Source organism: Aspergillus eucalypticola, assembly GCF_003184535.1.
Source record: "Aspergillus eucalypticola CBS 122712 chromosome Unknown BO83scaffold_32, whole genome shotgun sequence".
NCBI classification, from domain to species: domain Eukaryota; kingdom Fungi; phylum Ascomycota; class Eurotiomycetes; order Eurotiales; family Aspergillaceae; genus Aspergillus; species Aspergillus eucalypticola.
This window is the reverse complement of record NW_020290306.1, coordinates 218,944-241,952: the sequence shown is the minus strand read 5'-3', so window position 1 is coordinate 241,952 and position 23,009 is coordinate 218,944. Positions and strand designations below refer to the sequence as shown.

General features: G+C 50.7%; 7 protein-coding genes across 7 annotated transcripts; 3 read left to right on the top strand and 4 right to left on the bottom strand.

Annotated features, from left to right (window-relative positions):
* Positions 1–363: 363 nt before the first annotated feature.
* Positions 364–7,196, bottom strand: BO83DRAFT_145830 (adenylate cyclase AcyA). Its single transcript, XM_025526200.1, has 3 exons — positions 6,354–7,196; positions 964–6,219; positions 364–903 (listed from the first exon to the last, which is right to left on the bottom strand). Exons 1-3 carry the CDS (start codon positions 6,945–6,947, stop codon positions 610–612), a joined length of 6,144 nt encoding a protein of 2,047 aa, XP_025383706.1. The 5' UTR covers positions 6,948–7,196; the 3' UTR covers positions 364–609.
* On the bottom strand, positions 7,054–8,113 carry BO83DRAFT_382134 (uncharacterized protein). Its single transcript, XM_025532164.1, has 2 exons — positions 8,011–8,113; positions 7,054–7,929 (listed from the first exon to the last, which is right to left on the bottom strand). Exon 2 carries the CDS (start codon positions 7,626–7,628, stop codon positions 7,446–7,448), a length of 183 nt encoding a protein of 60 aa, XP_025383705.1. The 5' UTR covers positions 7,629–7,929; positions 8,011–8,113; the 3' UTR covers positions 7,054–7,445.
* A 4,227-nt stretch (positions 8,114–12,340) lies between these two features.
* On the top strand, positions 12,341–13,512 carry BO83DRAFT_322910 (glycoside hydrolase family 16 protein; the record flags this gene model as incomplete). Its single annotated transcript, XM_025527914.1, has 3 exons — positions 12,341–12,437; positions 12,492–13,046; positions 13,115–13,512. The coding sequence occupies 3 exons, from the start codon at positions 12,341–12,343 to the stop codon at positions 13,510–13,512; spliced, it is 1,050 nt and encodes a 349-aa protein (XP_025383704.1).
* Positions 13,513–14,854: 1,342 nt separating this feature from the next.
* BO83DRAFT_322731 (cytochrome P450) lies at positions 14,855–16,597 on the bottom strand (the record flags this gene model as incomplete). Its single annotated transcript, XM_025527907.1, has 3 exons — positions 14,855–15,707; positions 15,788–16,352; positions 16,438–16,597. 3 exons carry the CDS (start codon positions 16,595–16,597, stop codon positions 14,855–14,857), a joined length of 1,578 nt encoding a protein of 525 aa, XP_025383703.1.
* Positions 16,598–17,298: 701 nt separating this feature from the next.
* On the top strand, positions 17,299–19,318 carry BO83DRAFT_369646 (mRNA-binding protein NAB2). The gene is made up of 2 exons (XM_025529868.1): positions 17,299–17,965; positions 18,032–19,318. The coding sequence occupies exons 1-2, from the start codon at positions 17,532–17,534 to the stop codon at positions 19,080–19,082; spliced, it is 1,485 nt and encodes a 494-aa protein (XP_025383702.1). The 5' UTR covers positions 17,299–17,531; the 3' UTR covers positions 19,083–19,318.
* Positions 19,319–19,491: 173 nt separating this feature from the next.
* Positions 19,492–21,565, top strand: hem14 (oxygen-dependent protoporphyrinogen oxidase). The gene is made up of 3 exons (XM_025532163.1): positions 19,492–19,868; positions 19,933–20,613; positions 20,674–21,565. The coding sequence occupies exons 1-3, from the start codon at positions 19,545–19,547 to the stop codon at positions 21,460–21,462; spliced, it is 1,794 nt and encodes a 597-aa protein (XP_025383701.1). The 5' UTR covers positions 19,492–19,544; the 3' UTR covers positions 21,463–21,565.
* On the bottom strand, positions 21,506–22,869 carry BO83DRAFT_382127 (putative RNA binding protein Pym). The gene has a single exon (XM_025532162.1). It carries the CDS (start codon positions 22,660–22,662, stop codon positions 22,000–22,002), a length of 663 nt encoding a protein of 220 aa, XP_025383700.1. The 5' UTR covers positions 22,663–22,869; the 3' UTR covers positions 21,506–21,999.
* Positions 22,870–23,009: the final 140 nt, after the last annotated feature.

Genomic DNA, 23,009 nt, shown 5'->3' with positions numbered 1-23,009 from the left:
GCTGCCCGGGCTTGGCCCCCCGTCATGCAAACAAATCATAACAAACGCTGGTCATCACGTGAGCGGGAGGCAACGCGCCTGAGGTCTCCACTCGTGGCGCATGTCTCCAGACAATAGCTACGTACTTAGATGTCTTACTTAGTGACATAGTATAGTCCACGGTGCCATCTGATTAATAGTAGATATTCCCAGAGTATTGCACATGGTAAATAGGCCGATAAATGCATCTCACCAGACGTTGCGACTCATCGTCTAGAGGCTTCATACAGTTATCAGGCGCAATGTTACGATCCGCTGTACTCTATATGTAGCCTATACATTTACGAGGTAGCCACCAGATAAAATGATAATCCGCTTTTACATTTCCATTAGATGCACAGTAACCAAGAAGTTGGGGAAGAAAGATACCACCAAGAAGGAGATAAAAGGGCAAGAAAGACGAACCCCACCCTTCCAAAGCTCCAGCCTATGCTGTGAATTCACACTTCCCACCAACCCAAGAGACGCCGCTCTGCAGTAGAATAAAAAGAAGCTAAAAAGAAAAGTGCAATGAATACAATAGAGATGTGAAGAATGTAACCCTTGCCAGAAATATATTCAGGGTGGATTTCAAGGACGAGGTCCGCCAGGGTTAAACTCGTCAGATGGCGGTCCCATATGAAGATAGGACGACGAGGCAGAGTCATAGTTGCTCTCACCGTTGCTATACTGTGGGTCGGTGTATGTATAGCTAGTTGCAGTGCCAGCACTGGCATCGATTTGCTCCTTTAGAGCCCGGAATTCTGCGAGCTGAGCTTGTAGTTGTTGCATCACGTCTGTGATTGGTACAGCGTGGTCATTGAGCCGGTCGCCTGGCCGGAAGGGCCGCATCATGTTTCGAATGAAGAGTGTAGTGATACAGAGCTGCGAAATGTCAGCGCATCTGGCATACAAGCTGCATGTTCAAACGATTTTGTCACTTACCTCGATGCGAGTTACCTGCTGCTCGACTAGGCTAATCACAGTCGAGTCTGCAAGCTCACCACCATGGTTCTTCACCACATTGAATAGAGCTACATTCGGCTCCTTGAGTCGAGCTTCACCTGGGTACTCCAATGCAGCGCAAAGCCTCTCCAGACGAAGAGTGATTTCCCACAACCGCCAAATCAAATCCGTCTGGATTTCCAGTTGAGAATGCTTGCTGATAGTAGTTGGTGCAAGCTCATTGCTTGCGTCTTTGTCCAACGTCGTCAATCGTCCCGACAAGCCATGCGGATAGATGAGATAGAGCGGTTCCGGATTTTCCAGTCCCTTTAGCTTGCGTTCACCCTGGTCTTTTATCACGAATCCCTGGCTGTTGAGTTGCTGCAGCTCCCGACGAATATTGTGCCCGAGGGTATCATACGCGTAGCTTTCTTCCGAACCTGTCGAGGCAGCCCGTTCGCTATCGGCAAATATCTCCAGGTTGCGTTGAATGTCACTCATGAAGTCCGACGAGACGAAAATTTGGCCACCATCAGCGACCGCGGAGATTCGTGATGCTCGGTTCACCATTGGCCCAAAATAGTCCATACGGTTGGTGACCGGATCTTTCTCACAAACAGGTTCGCCCCAGTGAGAGCCCATCCTGACGGACAAACCCCTGAAAATGATGTTGTTTTCCGTATCATAGACGACTTGGCATTGGGGCTGCTCAAGAATCTCCGTCGGCCATTCGGCGTCAAGAAGCTGCGTCTGGCAGTTGAAGCACCACAGCAAAGCAGCAGTGGTGGTAGAGAAAGCGACCATAAAGGCATCACCTTCAGTCTTCACTTCATATCCACCTATGATACCCAGCTGTCGACGAAGGATGTCATTATGGATCTGGATGGCTGACCGCATCGCATCAGGACAGGTCTCCCAAAGACTGGTCGACTTCTTGATATCAGTGAAGATGATGGCCAGTTCACCAACAGGGGCATCCACGTAGTTAAATCGAGCGAGCCTGGAGTCACCAGGCGCATCACGCGGCTTCTTGGTGCGCTTGGTACTGGGAATAATCTGTTCCTCGGGGGGCCCAACCATCGAAAGACTTGGCCGGGTCCTGATCTTCTCCCGTCGCTTGAGATCGCCCACACCTAGAATCATCACCATTAACTTGTTGGTCGCACCAAAAGATATGGCCAGGTCTCTGATCTTCTGGGCTGCGATCATGAGATCTCTTCGTTCAGCCCTGGTCACATCGACTACCAGATCCGGCGTCACGTAGTCCCACAACTCTCTAGATGCCAGGATGACCATCTCATCCTGCTCTGTCAAATTTACGTGCATGGTGTGTGGAGCTGCGATGACAGCAGGCATCATTGGGAAGTGTCCAAAAGCTCTTGACACGGTGAGGACATCGTTCAATTTGCCGGTCCGGGAGACAAACCCTCCGGCGTCGCGGATTCTTGCCCTTTCATGTGTTTCGGCAGGATCATGATTTTGAGTCAGGTGCCTTAGGGAGCCGTCTGCCTTGACAAGGATCGCCTGGGCATCACCAACATTTGCAACATAGAGGTCCATGTTATTGAGGTACATGACGGTCGCAACGCCGCCGAGATCGATGTCGTCTTTCGTAAGCCGAACTTTTCTCTGATCGGTTGGATCTTCCTGATACTGCCGGACATCCTGATCCAGAGACTTGTAGCAAGCGAAGGCCATATTCTTATTCAGAGTCAAGAACGCCCTCCGAAGCGCATCAAGCGGTGTCTCGTGTTGCTCAGGGCGCATTCTTTTCAACTCAGAAGAGAAAGTATGGATGAAATTCTCGTGAAGGAATTTGGCAATTCTGGAACCTCCACTGGATTGAGACTGCCCGTCAAACATACCCACGACCGTTTCAACCTTGTCCGGCTTCAAACGAGGCACAATCATATCAAAGATGGAAAGGTGCTCGCTTTTGCCGAGAAAGTCAGCCATACCGTATGCGAGTGAGCCCGCAAGTGAAGCAGACGTCCTGACCCGACGATCTTCGTTTTCCTCAGGGATCGTTGTAATTGTAAGAGTGACATCCATCAATCCTAGAACGCGCAAATGGGTGAGAGAAGTGAAATCGGTGAGGTTTGTCTGATGCTTTGGCTGTTGCTGTTGGTTCGACAGGGAAGAGCCAGGAGGTTTGATCTCAAGCCGTTTATTGCCCGAAAAGTTGAGGTATTTGAGGTTTCGATTCCAATTCCAGTTCCAGTCATAGGGCCAGTTCGAGACATTATACTTGAGAGAGTTGCTGCCAACATCCAGAATTGAGAGTTTGCTGACTTTACAGAGCTCGGCGGGAAGCACTTGGAAGCGATTCGCGTTGATGTGGAGAACCCTCAGGCTGCTTCCTTCTTCAAGGTCATCAGAAGGAAGAGATGTCAGTTCGTTGCCAGAGATGTACAATTCGGTCAGCAGCGGCCAACGTCTCAATAGTCCCTGGGGGAGCTCGGTTAATTCATTGTAAGACAGGTTAACAATGCGCAGCTCCGGGATGAGTGAAAGTTCACGAAATATGTCGTCTTCCAAACGATTGTCAGCCAGGTACAGGTTCCGAAGTGACCCGCCAAATGTCGTAGCCACATGCTGAGAGAAATTAGAGTCCTTGCGTGAAGATGGACTGCCGTCAGTCAGCGATCGAGATGCAGCAGAAACTTTCCTGCCTTGGCCGAGGGAGGATGCGACAGAGGGCTTCCGGTAAGCACCACCGTTTGGAGAGCTTCCAGTGCTAAGCACGCCGCCCGATGTTTGGCTTGGTCGTCGAGCCTCTTGCTCTTCCAAAGCACCTAGCTCTTCATAGCTAGGTGTTGTTGATACGCCAGGCGTCGCGGCCGGTGTGCCGATCGGTTCGCTGGGGACCTGAGGCTGCGGGCTTCCATGCTTCGGAAAACCTTCAAGGACGTTCGAAGAGACGTTTAGAGTTTCGAGCCTCAGGCAGTGCCAAATTTCCGGCGGTAACTTCCTCAGATTGCATTCCCTCAAGTTCAGATACTTGAGTTCCGTCAAGCAGCCAATCGTGGCGGGAAGAGCAGCGAGGGGATTCTTGATCATGCTGAAGTGCTCAAGCTTGCGCAATTTGCCAATGTGAGGTGACATTGACACAAAGTGATTCTTGTCTAGAATAACCTTTGTCAGATTGGGTAAATTTTCGAAGAAAGTGTCACGCAATTGAACAAGCTTCGCAGAGGCAATATTGAGAGACGTCAATGTGGGTATAGGTGCGTCAATTTCGAATTGAGTCATAGGACAATGGTCAAGTGCCAAAGTTCTGAGTTTTGGGAACGATCCCTTAAACTTCGATATAGCATTGTGTCCAATGGCTACCTGCTCCAGGCGAGGGAGAACACAGAGTGTGTCAATGTTCGTGATTTCATTGAATCTTGCGTCAATTTCTTTCAGGTTAACGAGATCTCTGAAGGTATCGTCTAAAGCACCTCTGACTATGTTGTTCGTCATCCAGATCCGCTCGAGTGTCGCGAGCTTGCCGATTTGTGGCAATTCCGAGATATTGTTGAAGCTGATGTCTAGATCAACTAGACTCTTCAGGCCGCAGAGGAGGTCAGGGAACACCTTGAAGTTGTTTGACGATATGTTGAGGCTCCTCAAGTACTGGAAGTTGCCGAAGTAACTGGGCAAATTGGTGAGCCTATTGTTGGCCATCTTTATGCTGACAAGTCCGTGCAACCTGTCAAGGTTGGCATGAGTCAGGTCCTCCAAGAAGTTATTGGACACGTCCAGATATGTCAGCCGACTCGCAAGTCCAAAACTTGCAGGAAGTCTAAGAGCCTCGTTCCCAATGAACTTGATTTCTCGCAGGTTGATGCATCCCTGGATAAAGTCCTTCGGTACGTCCAAAGCCAGATTCTTCGATAGATTTAGCGAAATAATCTCGGGCGCTTTCTTGTAAAGACCAATGGGGATCGTAACAAGGCTTCTATTCGACAGGTCTACATGGCTGAACTTTTGCTGAGCTTTGCCAAGGGGATCATTGCCATCGATGATGTAGCCAGTGATCCTGGCCGGTAGAAATGTAAAACGCAGAATGTAACTGTGATCTTCCCGGCCGACCTCTTCGATACGGTCTTTCTCAGTATAGCCCACTTGTTCGAGCATTCGTTTCTGCATGAGTATGGGCATCTCCGTCTGGTCAAGCTGTCTTGAAAGGTCATTCTTCTGCATGACTAGTTCGTAATTACTGATATGTTCAGTGAGGAAAGACTTTCGACTGAGTCCATGAACTAGGTCTGCGACAGTGGCGTATAACCCACCCGAGAGCGTAGCGAATGTAGCATCTGGACGGAAGATCCGTATGTACCAATTCGGCCCATCCGGCTCGGTAATCGTAGGGCCGGGTTCAGAGGTGTCCTGGGGGAGTAAGGTAGACGGCTCGTTCTGCTTCTTCACATGCCAACTTTCCGGAGCGTCCCAATTTCCCGCGGGCACCGCATCACGCCGTCTTGTTTCCTCGGATCGAATGGAAGCACCATCAAGCATCTTGCTCTTTGCGCTCGGTGATGGTGGGTTTACAATACCTTCCATGTGAGTGAGGTCTGTATCGAGCTCCCACACATTGGATCTGTCGGGTTGTCTGATTTCCTTTCCGGGAGGAACCTCATTGGCATGGCCTCGACGACCTCTCAATTTCGCAGAGCTGATGGCTAAGCCTTTGCCGTCCCTTTTGCGCTCGTTATCTCCCGAATCGGCCAAGCGAGAGGATGTTCCGCTTTCGATACTGCCCTGCCGTCCACGCCTGGCAGGCGAAGCTTCACGTCGAGACAACTTTGAAGCAGCAGCTTTAGTGGTCTCTTGTACTGCCTTCGACCCGGTGATGTTCTTCAAATGACCGTGTTTCGGACGGCGTATCTTGTCGAGGAAAGACCGCTTACTCGTCTGTGCCCCAGGCGAATTTTGGCCCTGTTCTCTGGAGTAGGCGCTTTGGACGCTTGGAGTAGGGCTGGTTGAACGGCCAACAAGTGTCGTAGTCGAAGTCATCGGAGTTGGGTAGTTCAAGCTGCCTTCTCTAGACGGCCGGAGACCGAGAGATAGATCGTCTCGTCCCGTTGCTGGGCGATTAGAATAGCCTGCTAAATCACCAGCGGCTGTCGGTTTCTCTTCCTTGCTTCGTGAGTGGCGGTGGCCGCTGAAATGCCGGCGGGATTGGTCTCTCTGGGACACCGACCCGCGTTGGCCATCAGCCGTTGTTGTGGGTGCTTCTCGGACAGGAGCTTCGCCATACTGAGGTATATCCTGAGAAAGGTTTAATATTAGCTTCCTGCTGCCCACAGGATAACAGTCACGTGATATACAGCAAGTAGAAGATGACGGGCTGCTCGATAAAATCGAAAACAAACAAAAAAAGTAAACTAGGCGCCGAAACTTACGTTGAAACTTTGGTATAACCACGGAGTGATTTCGCTCGAAGGGAGAGGGGTATGAGGTCTCGCTTGATTTGGAGCCGGGGAAGTTCCTGGATGTCGGGAGCCATCGGAATTGGCTCTCTCGCGTGCTCGGAATTGATCGAGGGAGGAAGGTTTCGTAGCCGAATTCTGAGTGAAATTGTCCGAGTCATGTCTCGGATCCCCATTTCCAACATACTCGTCGCCGAAAAATCCTTGCAACTTCTTTTTGAAAAGCGCACCGGCACTAGACTTGGAACCTTGGCTACTGACAGTCATGGCGCTGGCGACTGACGGCCTTCGGTGATCACCGTTGTAGTCTAACTCTAGAGGTTCGCTCGCATATGTCTGGGCCGTTCCTGGACGGAATAAGTTGGATGCGGGAGACGCCTCCTGCTCCGAATAGTCGTTGAAGAAGGTTGACGGACCATCATTAGGTGCTACCGTGGGAGAAGAAGCAAGCGAGGGTTCTGCGTCGTGTTGGGAACTGTCCGGTGGATTAAGATTTAGTTGTGGCGGCCGATTATTCCAGTTTGCAGTTGGTGAAGTGCCGGGATCCTCAGTTCCCAGTAAAGTCATGGCCTTTCTGTGACTGCCAAATTGAGGAGGTTTACGTTGGTCTTTTGGGGCGAAATCTGAGCCCCAAGAAAAGATGGAAGAATATAGGTCATTCGGATCTTTTATTGTTGGTGATGTGCAAGTCTGTGCATCTGGTCTGGTAGTATGTCAGTAAAGTGTAACCAGAATTGAAAGTCATCATGAGCCCATCGCTTTCTGTAGCTTTCAATCATCCCATCAGATAGCGCTATGCGTGCAGTGACTGGGGCAGCACAACCCAGGAACAGAATGGCAGCATTCACCAATACGGTGAGTGAAGTAGGATTCCAGACACATAACGACGGACATGGTAGGACATATCTATGAGAGATGCCGAAGACAAGCCAGCATTGCACGTGGCAACGGCAGCCACCATCCGTTCTCCTTCGCCAAAAGTAACGACAGCCACACGACGGCTAAATCTGTAGCCTCCGACCAGAAGTAATATGAGGGAAGGAAGAGCGGGGAGGATAATATTGCCTACCTGTCCGTATCTCTGAATCCCGATAATGGAGAAACACTGCGCGCGTTCGAAGGTTCATGATTATGCTGGGGTTGGTGGGTTCGACCTTCTCTAACAGTCTCTTGCGACAACCAGCTGTGCGCCCCTGAGCTCTCGGAGCTGCGCCGCCCTCCGGATTGATCACTGTTTCGATGCGACATGCTTCTGACTTATGAACCGTTGCTTGGGGAGGGGACGTGGCTTGGGGAGGGGACGTGGCGAAAGAGAAAACGGACGGACTGTCACCTGAAGCGGTTGCCGAAGAGGGAAATAGGGGGAAGGAGGGAAAGCATTAATGAGATCGAAATCGAATTTATGGTGACAAAAAAGTGAGGGAGTTAATTATGATCTCGTGAAGGTGTCGTGGGAGGAACTGCTGGTAAATCCGATCGGGGGGCTGATCTCGAATGGCGTGGGGATATAGATAATGCGTCGTCGGTATAGGCAAAGATTATATAAACTCTAAAAGTAACCCGAAGGTCTCAGCGAAGATGTACCACCTGAAAGGGAAGGCTTGCCACAGGCAGTTATCACAGTACGAACAGTATACGATCGTGGCACGGGGTTTAGCGTCGGGCGCGACGGTGTCAAGACGTGCTTCATGTTCTGGAGGGTGAGCGGCAGCGGTCAGGAAACGCCATCGCACATTCTGGGACGAGGACAGCCAGGCCTGCGACAGGCTTCAAGAATGACCGCAGGTGGGGGGTAAGGGAGAAAAGGGGGCGGGACGGGAGAGGAACAGAAGAGTTCAGGGAATTAATAAAAGAAGAGGGAAGAAGAGGGGGGAGGAAAGGGGAATGAGAGAAAGTCAGAAAACCACCAGCATGAACCGGACAGGTGAGGTTCGCGTGGGTGGGAGTTTAGGTGGTGGTTAAAGTGGTGGTGGTGACGGTCGGCGGGAGGAGTGAACCTGCGCAGAGTTGGAAAGGCGTTGAGGCTCTGACCACGAGCAACCCGCTAAACCGGACCGAGCAGCAGCAGACAGCAGCAGCAGTAGCAGCTCCCTCTGTGGGTTTTTGGGAGGGGGAGTGGTTCAGATTCTGGTGGACCGCTGCTCGGAAGCTACTGTAAGCTCCCTCCCATGAAAAGTCCCCAACTGGTTTGACCGGTGGACATGATGTCAAGATCCGACTGGCCTACTTCTCTGTCGCTCCAAAAGGGTCGTACCAATTGGGGCAAAGTCCCGATACCTTAGAAGGCTTGAGTTTACATTTCCGGCATGAGAAATCTTATTATTAAGATTTAATCCGCCAGCTCAGATTCACTTTGTTGAACCATTTAGGGAGCTTTCAAGGGTCATTTCCGGGGCATGCATGGTCCGTGAGGATGTCCGTGCTTCAAACAGGATACATACACTACGGCAGATAATCACAACTAGCTTGCGATGCTACTTACTACTGTAGCACACATAACACCTCTTTGGAAGCCGGATACCCGGCAAAACTTCTACGGCCCTTGTCCGGTTAAATTTTTAGTCATCGCAAATCCTGACGGTTAAAGCGGCATTGGTTGAATAATGGCTGAGAATTTGAGCAGCTGATGATACTTAGTAAGTTTCAGCTGTCTATGCAGACACGCCTTTTTCCTCTCTATATTTTTCTTTTTTCTTTTTCATAAGCGAACGGAGTATCTACGGTCAACACTACCGGGCCTGTCCTACCAATCAGATCTCATGTCATCCCACTCCTGAGCAAGGACTCCTGCACATGAACGATTGTGGCGTTTCGTTGATCGCCAGATCATTGCACCTTTAGCAAGGAGTTTATGGAGTACAGGAGGCAGCATGCTAATTATTTGCGGTCTGATCTCTCCAAGTCACTGTCGTTGGAAAACCGCATTGTGCTTTGTACTTACTAAATATAAGACACCTTGCTAGCAGTTTTGATGGACCCAAATAATGGCTTGGTGGTCCATGCTCTTTAGGGATATTGTTCCGAATATGCAGCAAATCTTTGATCCTTGAACGGCCCCCACTGGCTCAACCCCACACCGTCACTTTTTATTCTTTTGCCCCCGTCCTTGCCCTTGAGGAGATTCGGAGCGCTCGCTTACGTACGAGCTTTCTGCGTAACTGGTATGGTTTGGGGCACTTTTCTGCGAAAGAGGGGGGGGGAGCTCCTATGGCCATGGCGGTTTCACTGTGGTTACGAGAGAATTAATAATGTGTACAAACAAGAACACTCTGAAACATACTTGCTTGTTTCGGGACTTTCCCTTCTACTATGACCCTTTTACCTTGTACGAAGAGGCATGTTCAGGAGCGGTGCAAGGTGGAGGAGATGGAAAAGAGGAAAATTGAATATAGCTTGATCGACCTGGACGGATGCGGTACAGGGTTAGTAGTTAGTGTAAGTAAGTTTCGGCAAGACTCCTACCCTTCCAGGTTTGCGGGTGTACCAAACAAATGACACATCCCATATCAGTAAGGTTAACCGAGCTGGATGATTGTCAAAGATACAGCACTAGCCAGTGACCCATTTAAAAGGTGGGAAGCAGTTTCTCAACACCTGTTCAACAGATTTGCTTTTGTCGTAAGAAGAAGCAATGTCGAAATGGGTGCCATGATGTATGGCTCCACTGCCATATTCTTCGCTCGAATCATTGGTTCATGGTATTCTGGCTCTTGGACAACGTTCGACTAGTATCCGTTGACCTATAGTGCCATAGATGTTGGGTGCATGCAGTGTACCACACTATTTGAAGTCTTCTACCTATGTATTCAGAGTGGTGCTACTATCCAACTATTAGAAATACTTTGACGGCATCGAAGCCTGAGTAATATACTGTAAATATATATCAGTATCCCGGGGGTAGTATTATCATTCTCAGGATTTGGGTTTTTGCAATGGCAACGAGTTCAAGTCTTCAGATTTAGAGAATATATATACAAAGTATGCTACTATTGGCCGGATATCTATACTATGGACCGATTGAAAAAGGTACCAACCTGGAGCACTACTACTTTTAGCATGCAGGCAGACACTACAGTTGACCCGCATAATGGGGCGCAGTAGAGATGCATCTCCATGAGGAGATCGGAAGTGCTACGTAGTCGGGTTAATAATTCCGAATGGCACCTGCAGGTCACTGATGAAGCAAGAAGCATCCCTCGAGAATTGTATCCAGATAAAGAGGGATTACCTGATGTCTATGAATGGCTCTGCCTGATCTGGAACGATTCCACATCCTACTATGGGCATGGGCATATATAAAGTTGTTCCCATGGTTGGATGTCCTGGACTGTTGTAGGTGCGCCAGAAGAGAGTGGTCGTTTGGCACAGTTACTTGTTAGGTTGGAGCAATGTCATACTGTCCGAGAACGTAGTTGACACCCGAGACTATGAAATTTGATCATACTGTATCTGGTTGAAAGTCAATTTGTTACAATGGTTCCCCAGAAAACACATATACTTCGCCATTGTCAAGCCACAGCGTCGCTCAGATATCAGCGGCTAAGCGGGGGCATATCAATTAACCATGGTGTTTCTACAATTATCTGTGAACAAGGTTTGGGTAGACAGGGGCTATGTCACCTGGACACAGTAAGATAATTAATAGAGAGCAGAATTTTGCTCTACGTGAAGCTGTTTCCCGTGGTGGGTGGAGCGTAAGCATGAATCGGACATGGCAGAGAGGCCCACGAGAAAATCCTGCAGCAAAGCGGAATGATGTATGCGAGAAAGACTAGCTAGGAGCTACTTCTTATAAAAAACGAGATATTGTTGGGTTGTGGTTCTAGATCACCAGGGTCCCGATAGCCTGATAGGTGCCGATGGAAAATGAGGAGGCTGGGGGTGGAGCGGACGGGCGGTGATCGACTCCCAACTCAGGTGGCGGTTGATGCTATTGTTGGAAAGGGCCTAAACCCGCGCGACCGCCGCTGTCTTGGAGCGATCGATGGCTGTATAGAAGATGATGGAGAGGACAAAATGTCAGAGTGTATTACAAAGTACGGAGTACTTATCTGCTGTTTAATATGCGAAAGGTGTCAAGTGATGGCCTGTCCTGGTATTGTGGTTTGGACTGACGGGTAGACAGCTTATTGCCTATTCAAGTAAGCAAAGTTACTTTGGTGGAAAGTGGGCGGCGCCTGCCGCTGAGAATGTTAGATCCTTCATTGATACATCTTGTATCAAGAGCAGACAACATTGAAAGCTACTAAACAAAGATTTGGGAGAATCGCTATCAAGCTGATAGGTCCATCCCATTCCTTAGGGATAATACTTTTGCCTATTCCATACTCCACACAGAGAGATCATTCAAACTCATTTCCTTGTGGTCGCATCCTCTACGTAAGGTACAGTCACGGTCGACAGTCCTGAGCCAATCAGCGGGGCGGATGGGGCGGTGATGAGACCCCATGAGCGACCCGGTGACTGCCCGATCGGGCATAATGGCGATGACGGGCCCGAGATGGAGCAACAGCAAAAGCGAGGAGGCTGGACCAAGAAAACCATCAGTCCGACCTTTCGATGGAGTACGAGGAGTCGGAGCTGTCCACACGGACGGTGAGAATTGCACCTTCCTCCGCAACTAATTTCGTCTGCGCCTTAAATATGATTGCGTCCCTACTCTTGGCTTGTGAATGATGGCTGCCTCGAGTTTGACTCCTCACTACCACCACCGGCACCTTCCTGCGCCGTGACTTTGCCGGCCAAAGTGGTCTTGCATTAACCTAGTATTGATCCTCAGTACCTGTCCATCCTCCTGTTTAATATCCCTCTCATCCCGATTTCACCCCTCCTCTCCTCCAAACAGAAAGACACCGCAAATACATCACTGGTTATTGAACTCTGTCCGCCCTCTCAACCTATACTCTGATTGCAGTTGACGACCCCAATTGAGTGAATCACCGGGATATTTCGTTCCCACCATGAGACTTCCGCTTGTTAGCTCGACAGTCGCTCTTCTTTCCAGCGCCAGCTTAGTGGCAGCGCAGACATACACCGATTGTAACCCACTGAAGAAATGTAAGTGCCCAAAATCGTATGTTTGATGGGCAGGCGCAGCTAATACTCCTAAAGCATGTCCTGCGGATACCGCACTGGGGAAATCTGCGAGCTATGACTTCACTCAAGGCAGTTCGTCCGACTTTACTGCAACCGGTAGCCCGACCTATGGTGACAATGGTGCCGAGTTCACCGTAGCTGAACAGGGAGATGCGCCATTGATCCAGTCCAACTGGTACATCATGTTTGGGCACGTGGAATACGTGATCAAGGCTGCCCCTGGAACGGGCATTGTCAGCAGTGCCGTTTTGCAGTCCGATGACTTGGATGAGATCGACTGGGAATGGCTTGGAGGGAACGACCAGCTTGTGCAAACCAACTACTTCGGAAAAGGAAATACAAGTAGCTACAATCGTGGAGCTACCCATAATGATGCTGGAAACCACGACGACTTTCACACCTATACTGTGGACTGGACGAGCAAGCAAATCGTCTGGCAGATCGATGGCACAACGGTCAGAGTGCTTACGCCAGATACTGCTGACACGGACCAGTACCCCCAGACCCCCATGGTAGTCAAAGTAGGAATCTGGGCTGGAGGCGATCCCAGTAACCCTCAAGGTACAATCGGTGAGTGTCTAGCCACATGTCCCTGCAGTGCTTGCCACTGGTTTGTAATATGCTAATGTTTGTCTTAGATTGGGCTGGAGGCACGACCGATTACAGCGCCGGACCCTACACAATGTACTTGAAGTCCCTCAAAGTGACGGACTATTCGACTGGCTCGTCATACTCATATAGTGATGAGAGTGGGGACTGGACGTCAATCACTGCTAAGGGAGGCCAGGTTAATGGAAACATTGGGGCCGATACAATGACCTCAATTCAGTCAGCACCCACTGTGACGTCGACAGTTGCCAGTATCCCTATCCCTTGGAGTGGCACTCATCGTGAAACATCCAGCTTTGTGACTCCAGATGTCTGGCCTTGGGTTGCGACAGCAACATCGACATCGCTGCCTTCTGGCTGGGCATATTCTGGTTCTAGACAAATCCAGCCGCCTAGCGCGGCTTCTGTGAGTGAGCATTTCCCTTAACACCCTTTTATACAAACCTCAGGATCTCACGCTAAATCGGTACTGCTTTTAGTCTTCCTCCCAGTATATATCAGCCTCCTCGCAATCTCGGCCGGCTTCATCCTCCCCCTCCGTCTCTAAATCCCGCTCAAGAACTCCAAGTTTGACTGCTTCCTCGACGACTGCTGCTGGACAAACTAGTTCCGCCACTCATGCGGGTAGCACCACCACGACCAGACATCTCTCTCCTACTTCAACCAATCACGCAGCCCCAAATGTGAATGCTGCGGGAAGACCAGATAGGATTCACATTGGCATGAATGTGATGTGTGTGCTTATTAGCACAGTGATCATGCTCTGATACCCTGCGCAACGACTGTTGAAAAATTGATCAGGTCTATACGTTACCAGCACCGCTACTCGACGACAGTTATGCATACGATACGACGACTACTATAACACGACAACACGACATTACGACGAAGTGTATATGAATGAATGGCCCCTTTCCTTCTTCCTTGTTTATGATAGAGATCTTCATGAGCTATGTACAGCATAGGTTTGCCGTTGAATCACGAACGAGGCGAGCCAGACGAGCTCGCTAATTGCACCACGTGCTGTGGCTTAATTGGATGACAATTGGCGTTGGTAGTTCTTAATCAATAATATTGCTTCTGTTAAAACCGTCGATGTTTCTTGTAGCCCATACTAATCGTGATGTTGAAGGTTCTGAAGATTTGGCAGGAGAAAAGGATCAATGATAACAACAGGGCTTGGTCAGACCTCATTAAGCAGATCAGTTGATTTGAGGTATCTTGCCCCACGGGAATTGTCAGGTTCATAGAATAGTATACTAGGTCATTTCGTAAGTCGTTCGACCGCAGACTTTTCTCCTGTTCGTCCCAAAATTTTCATTTTGAGACGCCACCGCAATAGAAGACGGACAGTCAAACGACTTAGTACTTACAGAACCCACTGTAGTAGATATACAGATGGCCCACATCGACACCCTGACCAGGTGGCACTCATATAATAGTATCTGTCTTTGGGGGGTGGGAAAAGAATATAGTTAGCGACTGCAGCATGGCAATGCCAGGAATGAAAATCTTAACCTACAATCGAATTGGTTTGGATCACGATGAAGCAGTCGGGGAACGGGCAGCTCAAGCAAGTTAGCTACGATGAATATAAATAGAGCCAAAGAAGGATACACAATAAAAAAATAACTGAGCCAAGTGAAATGAGAGTCCAATAGTCCGTAAACAGATACCCAACATTATTACAACCACACAACACAGAAAGAAGCACAGACTACCGTAACATTCTAACGATCCCACCATCCCATGCATCTTGGGCCATAACATCACTCAAAAATACAATTCAACTCGCAACCCGGATTCAAGGTGATTTCAAACCTCAACATCGGATCCTCAACCTTGTCCTTCCCTGCTGGTGGCACAGCCGTCAGTGACTCGTAAACCTGCAAGATCCTTACAACGGTATATCCCATCTCAATCATCGCGAACTGCTGTCCCAAACAGATCCTAGGCCCACCATTAAACGGAACGAAATACCACGGTTTTGGCGCCCAATCACCCATCCATCTCTCGGGAATCCACTTTCCAGGGTCGAAATAGTTCTTACTTCCAGGCGATGGGTAATGCGCCGGATCCCTCTGCATCATCATAGTCGAGTAGATCACGCGAGTATCGGCACGAACACCTACAGGTCCGGTGCCATCAACGCCACCGCCACGGGGGAGGGTCGTGTTCTTTAGTGCGTAGCGAACGTTGAATGGAACAACGGGATAGACGCGCATCGTTTCGTTAAGTACAGCCGTGAGATATTTCATTTCTTTGAGGTCCGTGTATGTGGGTTTGCGGCCGGATGGACCTAGACCTAGTCGGGAGGCGATTTCGGATCTGAGTGCTTTGACTACGGAGGGGTTACGGGATAATTCGAAGAAGCAGAATGCGAGAGTCGTGGCGGTTGTGTCGCGGCCGGCGAGTAGGATGGCGGTTAGTTGGTCGCGGATGACTTGGGGGTCTCGGGTGAAGCGGGCCAGAGCGTGGATGAATGTCTCTTGCTTTGAGAGGGACTTGTCGAGTTCTTCGGGGCTGAGGGATAGAGCGCGTTGAATGAAGGGGGCCATGAAGTCGTTCATTATCTTGAGCTTTTGGCGGAATTTGGTACGGGAGAGGATGGGGTTGAAGGGGCTGGGTGTTGGTGGTTAGGTTTAGTTGGTTTTTTGTGGGAAACGAAGATAGCAGGAGGGGATTTGAGGGGATGTACATACCCGTAGCGAAAGATCTCGCCCTGTCGGTGTTGTACATAGCTGAAGGCGTCGGCGAAGCTGGTGGCTGGGTTCTGCAGGCTGTTGGTGCCTTCGCCGCAAAGATAGGCTGTCGCAGCGTCTAGGGTGTATCGGAGGAACAGGGGAGTTAGGTCGACGACCTTGTTGCTTTTGGTCCCTGCCAGGAGGGGGATAAGGTGTTGGACGTGGTGCTCGAAGAGTTCTGTGTCCACGATGCGGTCCCTGGTGAACATGGGCCGAATGAGTTGACGCGAGCGAGACCATAGTTCGCCGTCCGTGACGAAGATACTGTCGCCTAAGAACTCTTTCCAGTCGTGATGAAAAGGCTCTCCTTTGCCATAGTCCGCAAATTGGCCGGTGAGTAAAGCTCTGATGTTCTCGGGGTCCTTGGTGAAGATAACCCGATTTGAGATACCAAAATCCAGTTCAGCGGTTTGGACATGATCAATGGTTGACGCGCCATGGGCAGTCTCCATGAGATTCTGCCAGTGAGTGAGATCCTCACATCTCCTGTTTGCCATCACATAGCCGTAAACATTGTCGAGGGCTGGAGATATCTAGGTTAGCCTATGGATCATTGTGGAAGGGGAATGCTGGCGATGGTAATATTCGGTGATGTGGTATTAACAGACCGTATGGCAGCCAGAACCGCATGCGTGGAGCCCTCAGGCCCAGTCGAGAGATTTCCCAAGACACTTGGATCTTACGGATGAGACATGCAAGGAAGAAGATCCCCACGAGGCAAGCGGATGCCTTCATGGGGCTCACCTGGTCAACAAGATATTCAAGCATGGTGCCAGGGCAAAGGCCTCGAGAGGGAAGGGGGATGAATTAAGGTATAGATAAGGGTTGAAAAGCCACGGCACAGGAATGCATGAATTATTCTGCTCGTGGACACGAGTCATGCACTATGTAGCCAAAAGCTCGACTATATGTCACCCAAGATGCAAAACCCCCGCTCGTTTAATTAAAAACTCTCATTTTGATTGCTCCGCTCGTTCGTGACCAGTGAACCCCGCGCATTGCTAAACCCTTAAATAGGAGTCACTGCTGACCCGAGGTTCCTGTACTGGAATGATGGTGGTTGCAGATCGGATAAACAAGAAGAGGAATGTGAAGCTAGAGAGCTCGCTAGCTGAGTAAGGCAATTTGGCGCATCTGATGGAGCTGAAATGAACTGCTCGTATGGAGTGTGGATCCGGCTCAATCGGTCGGGTTCTTGATCCTTGTACAAACTTCTATGTCCTCACTGAAAAGAGCATATGACCCTCTATGACCTTCAATGACAGCAAATTGCGAGATGACACCACATGTCAAAAGCATTGAGGTGAAGTGGTAGATGCTAAGTTTCCGGCATTTCTCTCTGGGGCAATTCGCAGCCAAACTCGCCAGTTGGCGGCTGCGCCACGGCAGTACCTAGCACGTGACTAATGTGGCGCGCGACTTTCATCATCGGCGAAGCAAAGTTCCTGCGACGGATACCAGATCTCTCCCCAAAACATCCCTCCTCTCCCCTCAGCTCTTTCCCTCCGTCCTGTATAGCCTCCGATTCTTGACAATCTTTGGCTCCGGGAAACCTATTATATAAACTAGCGAATCGTCTCAATAGCGCCTTCTGGGTTCAGTGGCGCGGCGTTCTACGATACCCCGTGCCGTCCCTCCTACATTTCCTCGCCTACGTCTGTGTCACTCCTAGGTCGCTTTTCAGCACTCGTGCGTTTGCATCATGACTACAATGGTCACCGCAGGAACCCCGCTCGCTGAGGCGCTGGGTCATGTCATTCCCCCTAAGCTGGTCGAGATGGGTTGGAGCTCCGACGGTGGCGACGACTCAGCCCTTACCGATTATGTGATCTTGATGCTGGCGAATGGCAAGACTCAGGAACAGATCGCCGGTGAACTATCCAATGATCTTCTCGGCGGCCTTGGTGAAGGCGATACACAGGCCCTCGATTTTTCGAGATGGCTCTTCGAACAAGTCGAAATTCTCAACCAACAGATCAATGGCGGGGGTGCCCCGGCACCCAACGAGGCTTCATCTGCACAGGCGATTCCGTCATTCGGTGATCAAGAATCTGCTCCTACACAAATGTCCGGCTTTGATGGCAACGCGCAGGATGCCGATATGAGCATGGGCGATGCAGCCCAAGGCGACTCGATGTGGGTTTTCTCTCCTCCCCATACTCAAGTTGGCGATATAAACTAACCTCTCTTTTCTTTATATAGACCGACGGGACCGAAGGCCATGCGCAATGGTCGGGGTGGTGGACGTGGTAGAATGCTCAACCAGATAAATCGCTCGATGGACCGTGGGGACTCGGCTTTACATCGAGTCCGCGGGCAAGCTGGCGGTGGACGAGTCAACTCCCACGGCCGCGAGCACGGAAAGGGCCGTTTCAATCAGAATGGAGGCGGCAGAATGCCCGGTGGTCGTCAGATGGGTGGAATGAATATGGGCAACATGATGAACATGACCCAGTCGGATCAGATGCACCTCATGTCTCTGCTTGAGGAGCAAGCTCGTATGATGGCGCAGATTATGCCCGGTTTTGTTCCTCCGGCAATCAACCCGGCTTTCCAGCAAAATGGCTCCCAAAATGGCCGGTCTTTGTTCGATCGAGTCGAACGTCAGCATGGCCATCGGCACCGCGGTCAGCGCCATAACAACCATCACGAACAGTCGGGAGATGTTGACATGGATACGAAACCTGATCAGGCTGGACAGGAAGGGGGCCAAGATGAAAGCAATACCAACACTGTCTGTCGTTTCAACCTCCGGTGTACCAGGAAGGACTGCCCGTTTGCACACCAGTCGCCCGCCGCCCCCGAAGGTTCTCCTGTCGACGTTTCGGATATCTGCACTTACGGGGCTGCTTGTAAGAACCGCAAATGCACAGGTCGCCACCCTTCACCTGCCGTCAAGTCGGCGCATCAGGCGGAGGAGCTCTGCAGATTCTTCCCCAACTGCGCCAACCCTCATTGTCACTTCAAACATCCCAGCATGCCCCTTTGTCGGAATGGAGCCGACTGCTCTCAGGAAGGCTGCAAGTTTACTCACATCCAAACCCCATGCAAGTTCACACCTTGCCTTAATCCGAGCTGCCCTTACAAGCATGCCGAGGGCCAAAAGGGTGCCTTCTCCGACAAGGTGTGGACTCCGGGCTCGAAAGAGCATGTGAGCGAACGGAAGTTTGTTGCAGAGGAGGAGGGTACAGAAGAGTTGATTAAGCCTGACACGGCCGGGGAAGGTTCTCAGAGTCAGGAGATCGCGACTTAGATTCCAGCGTTGGATCAACCTGACCACATTTCTTTTGATGATTCCACATTGTCCAATTCCCCATATGATGCCGGAGAGATCTCATGTATTATTTTGTGTGCGCGGGTGCTTACTTGGGAGGGCGTTCAATTTCGATCTACTTTATGTTATGGTCATGGCAATGGCAGTAAAGAATACTTACGGTGGCTTTGTAAATAGATTCTGGATATCATGAGATTGCTTATGTTCTGCACGGCCTAGTCAGTCAGTACCTTTCAGCTTTGTAATAGTAGTCGTGTTGTTGGGGACCTTCGTAGTAACTGGAGTGCATATGCCGGTCGTCAATAATAAACTCTCTATTGCGGTCGGCCATCGGAGCTTCTGCTAGCGGCCCCTCCGCTCCGCAGCTCTTCCGCTCCCTCCACCCAGTTGAGCACCCTGGACACTTGGTTGCTGACCCCAGTGTGTCTCATCATCGCTAATATGCGGTTGCCATGTGCTTCTAGCCGTGCGTTCCGGCAAGTGCGAGCGCCATTGGCTCTGCTCCACAGGGGTCAGAGGCACGCTGTGCATACCAAACAGTTTGACGCTGCGGTCATAGGCGGTGGCATCACCGGCCTCACAGCGGCCTACCAACTATCGCGCGACCCGTCGTGCTCCAAGGTCACGCTTTATGAGAAGTCCTCCCATCTGGGAGGCTGGCTCTCGTCCGAGCAGATTCCTGTCCGTGGAGGTCATGTCGTCTTCGAATATGGTCCGCGGACCTTGAGGACGAGTAGTCCCTCGTGCCTTCCCATGATGGATCTGGTAAGTCAGGACGCCAGTACTAGGGGGGTTGCCTATGGCTAACAATACCGGTTCAATGCTGCAGATAATGAACTTGGATTTGTTGGATGATGTTTTGATCTGCGACAAGAAATCGCCCGCAGCTCAAAACCGTTACATCTACTACCCCGATCACCTCGTGCGCCTGCCATTTCCACCCACAGAGGGACTGCTTAAGACAGCCTGGACACTTTTGATGGAGCCGTTGTTCGAGACTTTCCTATATAGCGCTATATTCGAGAAGCCAAAAAGAGCTGAAAATACCCACATCCTCTCTCGTGACGAATCAGTCGCGGATTTTGTTTCGCGTCGGTTTTCCCCCAAAATGTCGGAGAATCTCGCTTCTGCGGTCATGGCTGGCATTTTCGCGGGAGACGTAAACCGTCTGAGTGCAGAAATGGCCATTGGCTATGTACGAGAACTCGAGAAGAGATATGGATCTATAGTGGACGGCATGATGACCCAGAGGGCGTCAGGAATGCGTGCTATGCCAATGGATGAGTTGTTGGCATTGGAATCGGTGGCGGTCCCATCCCACAGTGATGATCGTTACTGGAAGAGTCTGCGTGCGGTGGTCTCAGATGCCAGCGTTCTTACGCTGAAGAATGGGTTGGGACAACTAACAGATGCTATGGCTGCCCAACTCAGGAGTTCCAGTAATGTGGAAGTTGTGACGGGGACTGAAGTAACCTCGCTTAGCCAGAATCCGAAAACTCGGGACTTGACCGTGAGTGAGAGCTAACGTCTATCTGCTACCAAATGGATTAAAAGGCTGACATGAATATAGATCGGGTTTGGTACGAACGAGTCAAAGACTCATAACCGTGTAATTGCCACCCACGCGCCCTCGAGTCTCGCTCGGCAGATAGAGAACACAAAGGTGGGTGTCGTGCCTTCTGATACGATCCGCGCCCTAGGACAGAACAACTACGCAGTGACTGTCATGGTCGTCAATTTATATTACGAGGATCCAGACCTGGTTCCAGTTGAAGGGTTCGGATACCTGCTACCTAGCTCGGTTCCCTTTGAACAGAACCCTGAGCGGGCCTTGGGAGTTATCTTCGGGTCCCAGTCTAGCGAAGGACAGGACACTGCACCCGGCACAAAGCTCACCGTGATGATGGGTGGTCATTTGTGGGACGGCTGGAGCGAGTCCGACTATCCTGATCCGGATAAAGCAGTTGAGATGGCCCAGGCATTGCTTCATAGGCACTTGGGGATCAAGACGGCTCCGTCTGTGGCACGCGCTCGGTTGCTCCGCGATGCTATACCCCAGTACACAGTTGGCCACCTGTCCCGCATGAAAGAGCTCTCGCATTCTGTTCGGAGTGACTTTCATAAGCGGCTCACCTTAGCTGGTGCATGGTATGGCACTGTGGGAATTGGCGTAGTGGACTGCATCAGACAAGGTTACCTAGCCTCGTCGTATGGTGTTGGCTCTAAGAAACTTGGCCCTGGAAATAGCCGTCGACCTTGGACCAAGCATGACTTCCGTAACTGGGAGCTGGAAGGGGGCATAGCTACTTCCCCGGTTCGGTTTGATAATGTTCACGTTACGGAGCGTCAGCATTACTAGGACAGACCTACACGGGCTTTCGATGTCTATATTAGCATGTATGATACCAAATGTATGATTATCTGCACTATGCGGGGAAAAGCGAATATGATCTCGCTAGTAGCGATCCCAGATGTCAGTTTGGTAGCGCGAGAAGCTAGTATAAAAAACAGTAAAAATGTAACGATGTTACAGAGTATTCTTTCATCCGGATTTTGCCATCCTCGGTAGACTGCCACGGATGGCTTATGTCGGGAGAAGGGCTATCATGGATCGGGCGAGAGATCCGCGAGGCCCAAGACGTGTAGCGAATATCTTGATACGCTTTGGCTCTAGTGCTGAGGAAGTCGAGCCGCTTCCAAAGTCTGGTCTGATACTCCTGCATCGACTATCGTATGGATTGGTATGCTCTAGCAATCAAGTCACCAGACACCCGGAATGAATGCCGTTTATGGATGCCAGTGACCGGAATGGCTGTAATGGAGCACCTTCAGAAAGTCGCACGATAGGACCTAATTAATAAGAAGTACGGTTACTTCTGCGAATCGGTAGTTCCCTCTACTCCTTCACTTCGGTGGCCTCCTTCTTGTCTCCGTTCGAATCGAACCCGAGGGAGTCCAGTTGGCGAATCAGCTCCTGAATCTTGATCACCTTCTCCAACTGCTCGGGAAGAAGGGCCTCTCCCTGGGCTTTCTTGTCGCGCAGGTCGCGAGCCTGCCTCAGCTTCTTCTTCAAGTTGCGGGCCTTCTTTTCCTTCTCGGCTTCAGGGTCGACTGCCTCTTCGGTTTGCGCTGCGTCCTTTTCGGCTCCGTTCGATTGCTTCGTAGCATCTTCGGGCGCACCGGCACGCCAGTTCTCGATGCGAGTCACATCCTTGCCGTTGGTAGCACCATCCTGTGTCGCCTTGGCCTTCTTTCTAGCTTCGCGACGCTTCGCATTCTTGTTGTTGGTTGCACCACCTGCCTTATTGGCCGAGGTGTCCTCGTCGTCCTTCAGTCCATCGGCACCGGGAACCCCGCCTTTTCCGCGATTCTTCCAGGCCTCTGCCGCACGGGTTTTGTATAGTTCCACATCCTCAGGAGGGCGGTATCCCGGTCGGACACGGATCTCTCGTCGCTTGGAACCGTCGGCACGGACAGACGAAGGAATGTAGCGTTCCCCTGTGGATTCATTCGTTGTGATCCCGGAGGAACTGACCGCACCAGGCTTGTTGGAGGCCATAATTTTAGTTTCGTTAGGCGGGGTGTTGAGAGTCGGTCGGGTGGGAAAATGTCAGTGTGGTCTGAGGGGGGAAGACAAGTAGTTCCACGGTAAGAATCTCCCCCTGGATAAAGTCTCGAGGGTGAATGCGTTGGAATTAAATGCCGGTGTATGTTGCCACAGTTATTCACCAGTCAAGCCCGACAGCGCATTGAAATTGTGGACGAGTCGACGTAAGGTTGATTGATTCTCCAGGCGGCCAGTCGGAGGCTCTGCGCAGGTGGTGTTCCGACTGGCCAATCAGCGACCCGGTGATTCCCGCTGTTGCTTTTCGCGGCCGCCAAACCGAACTCGATCCTGACTGGAAT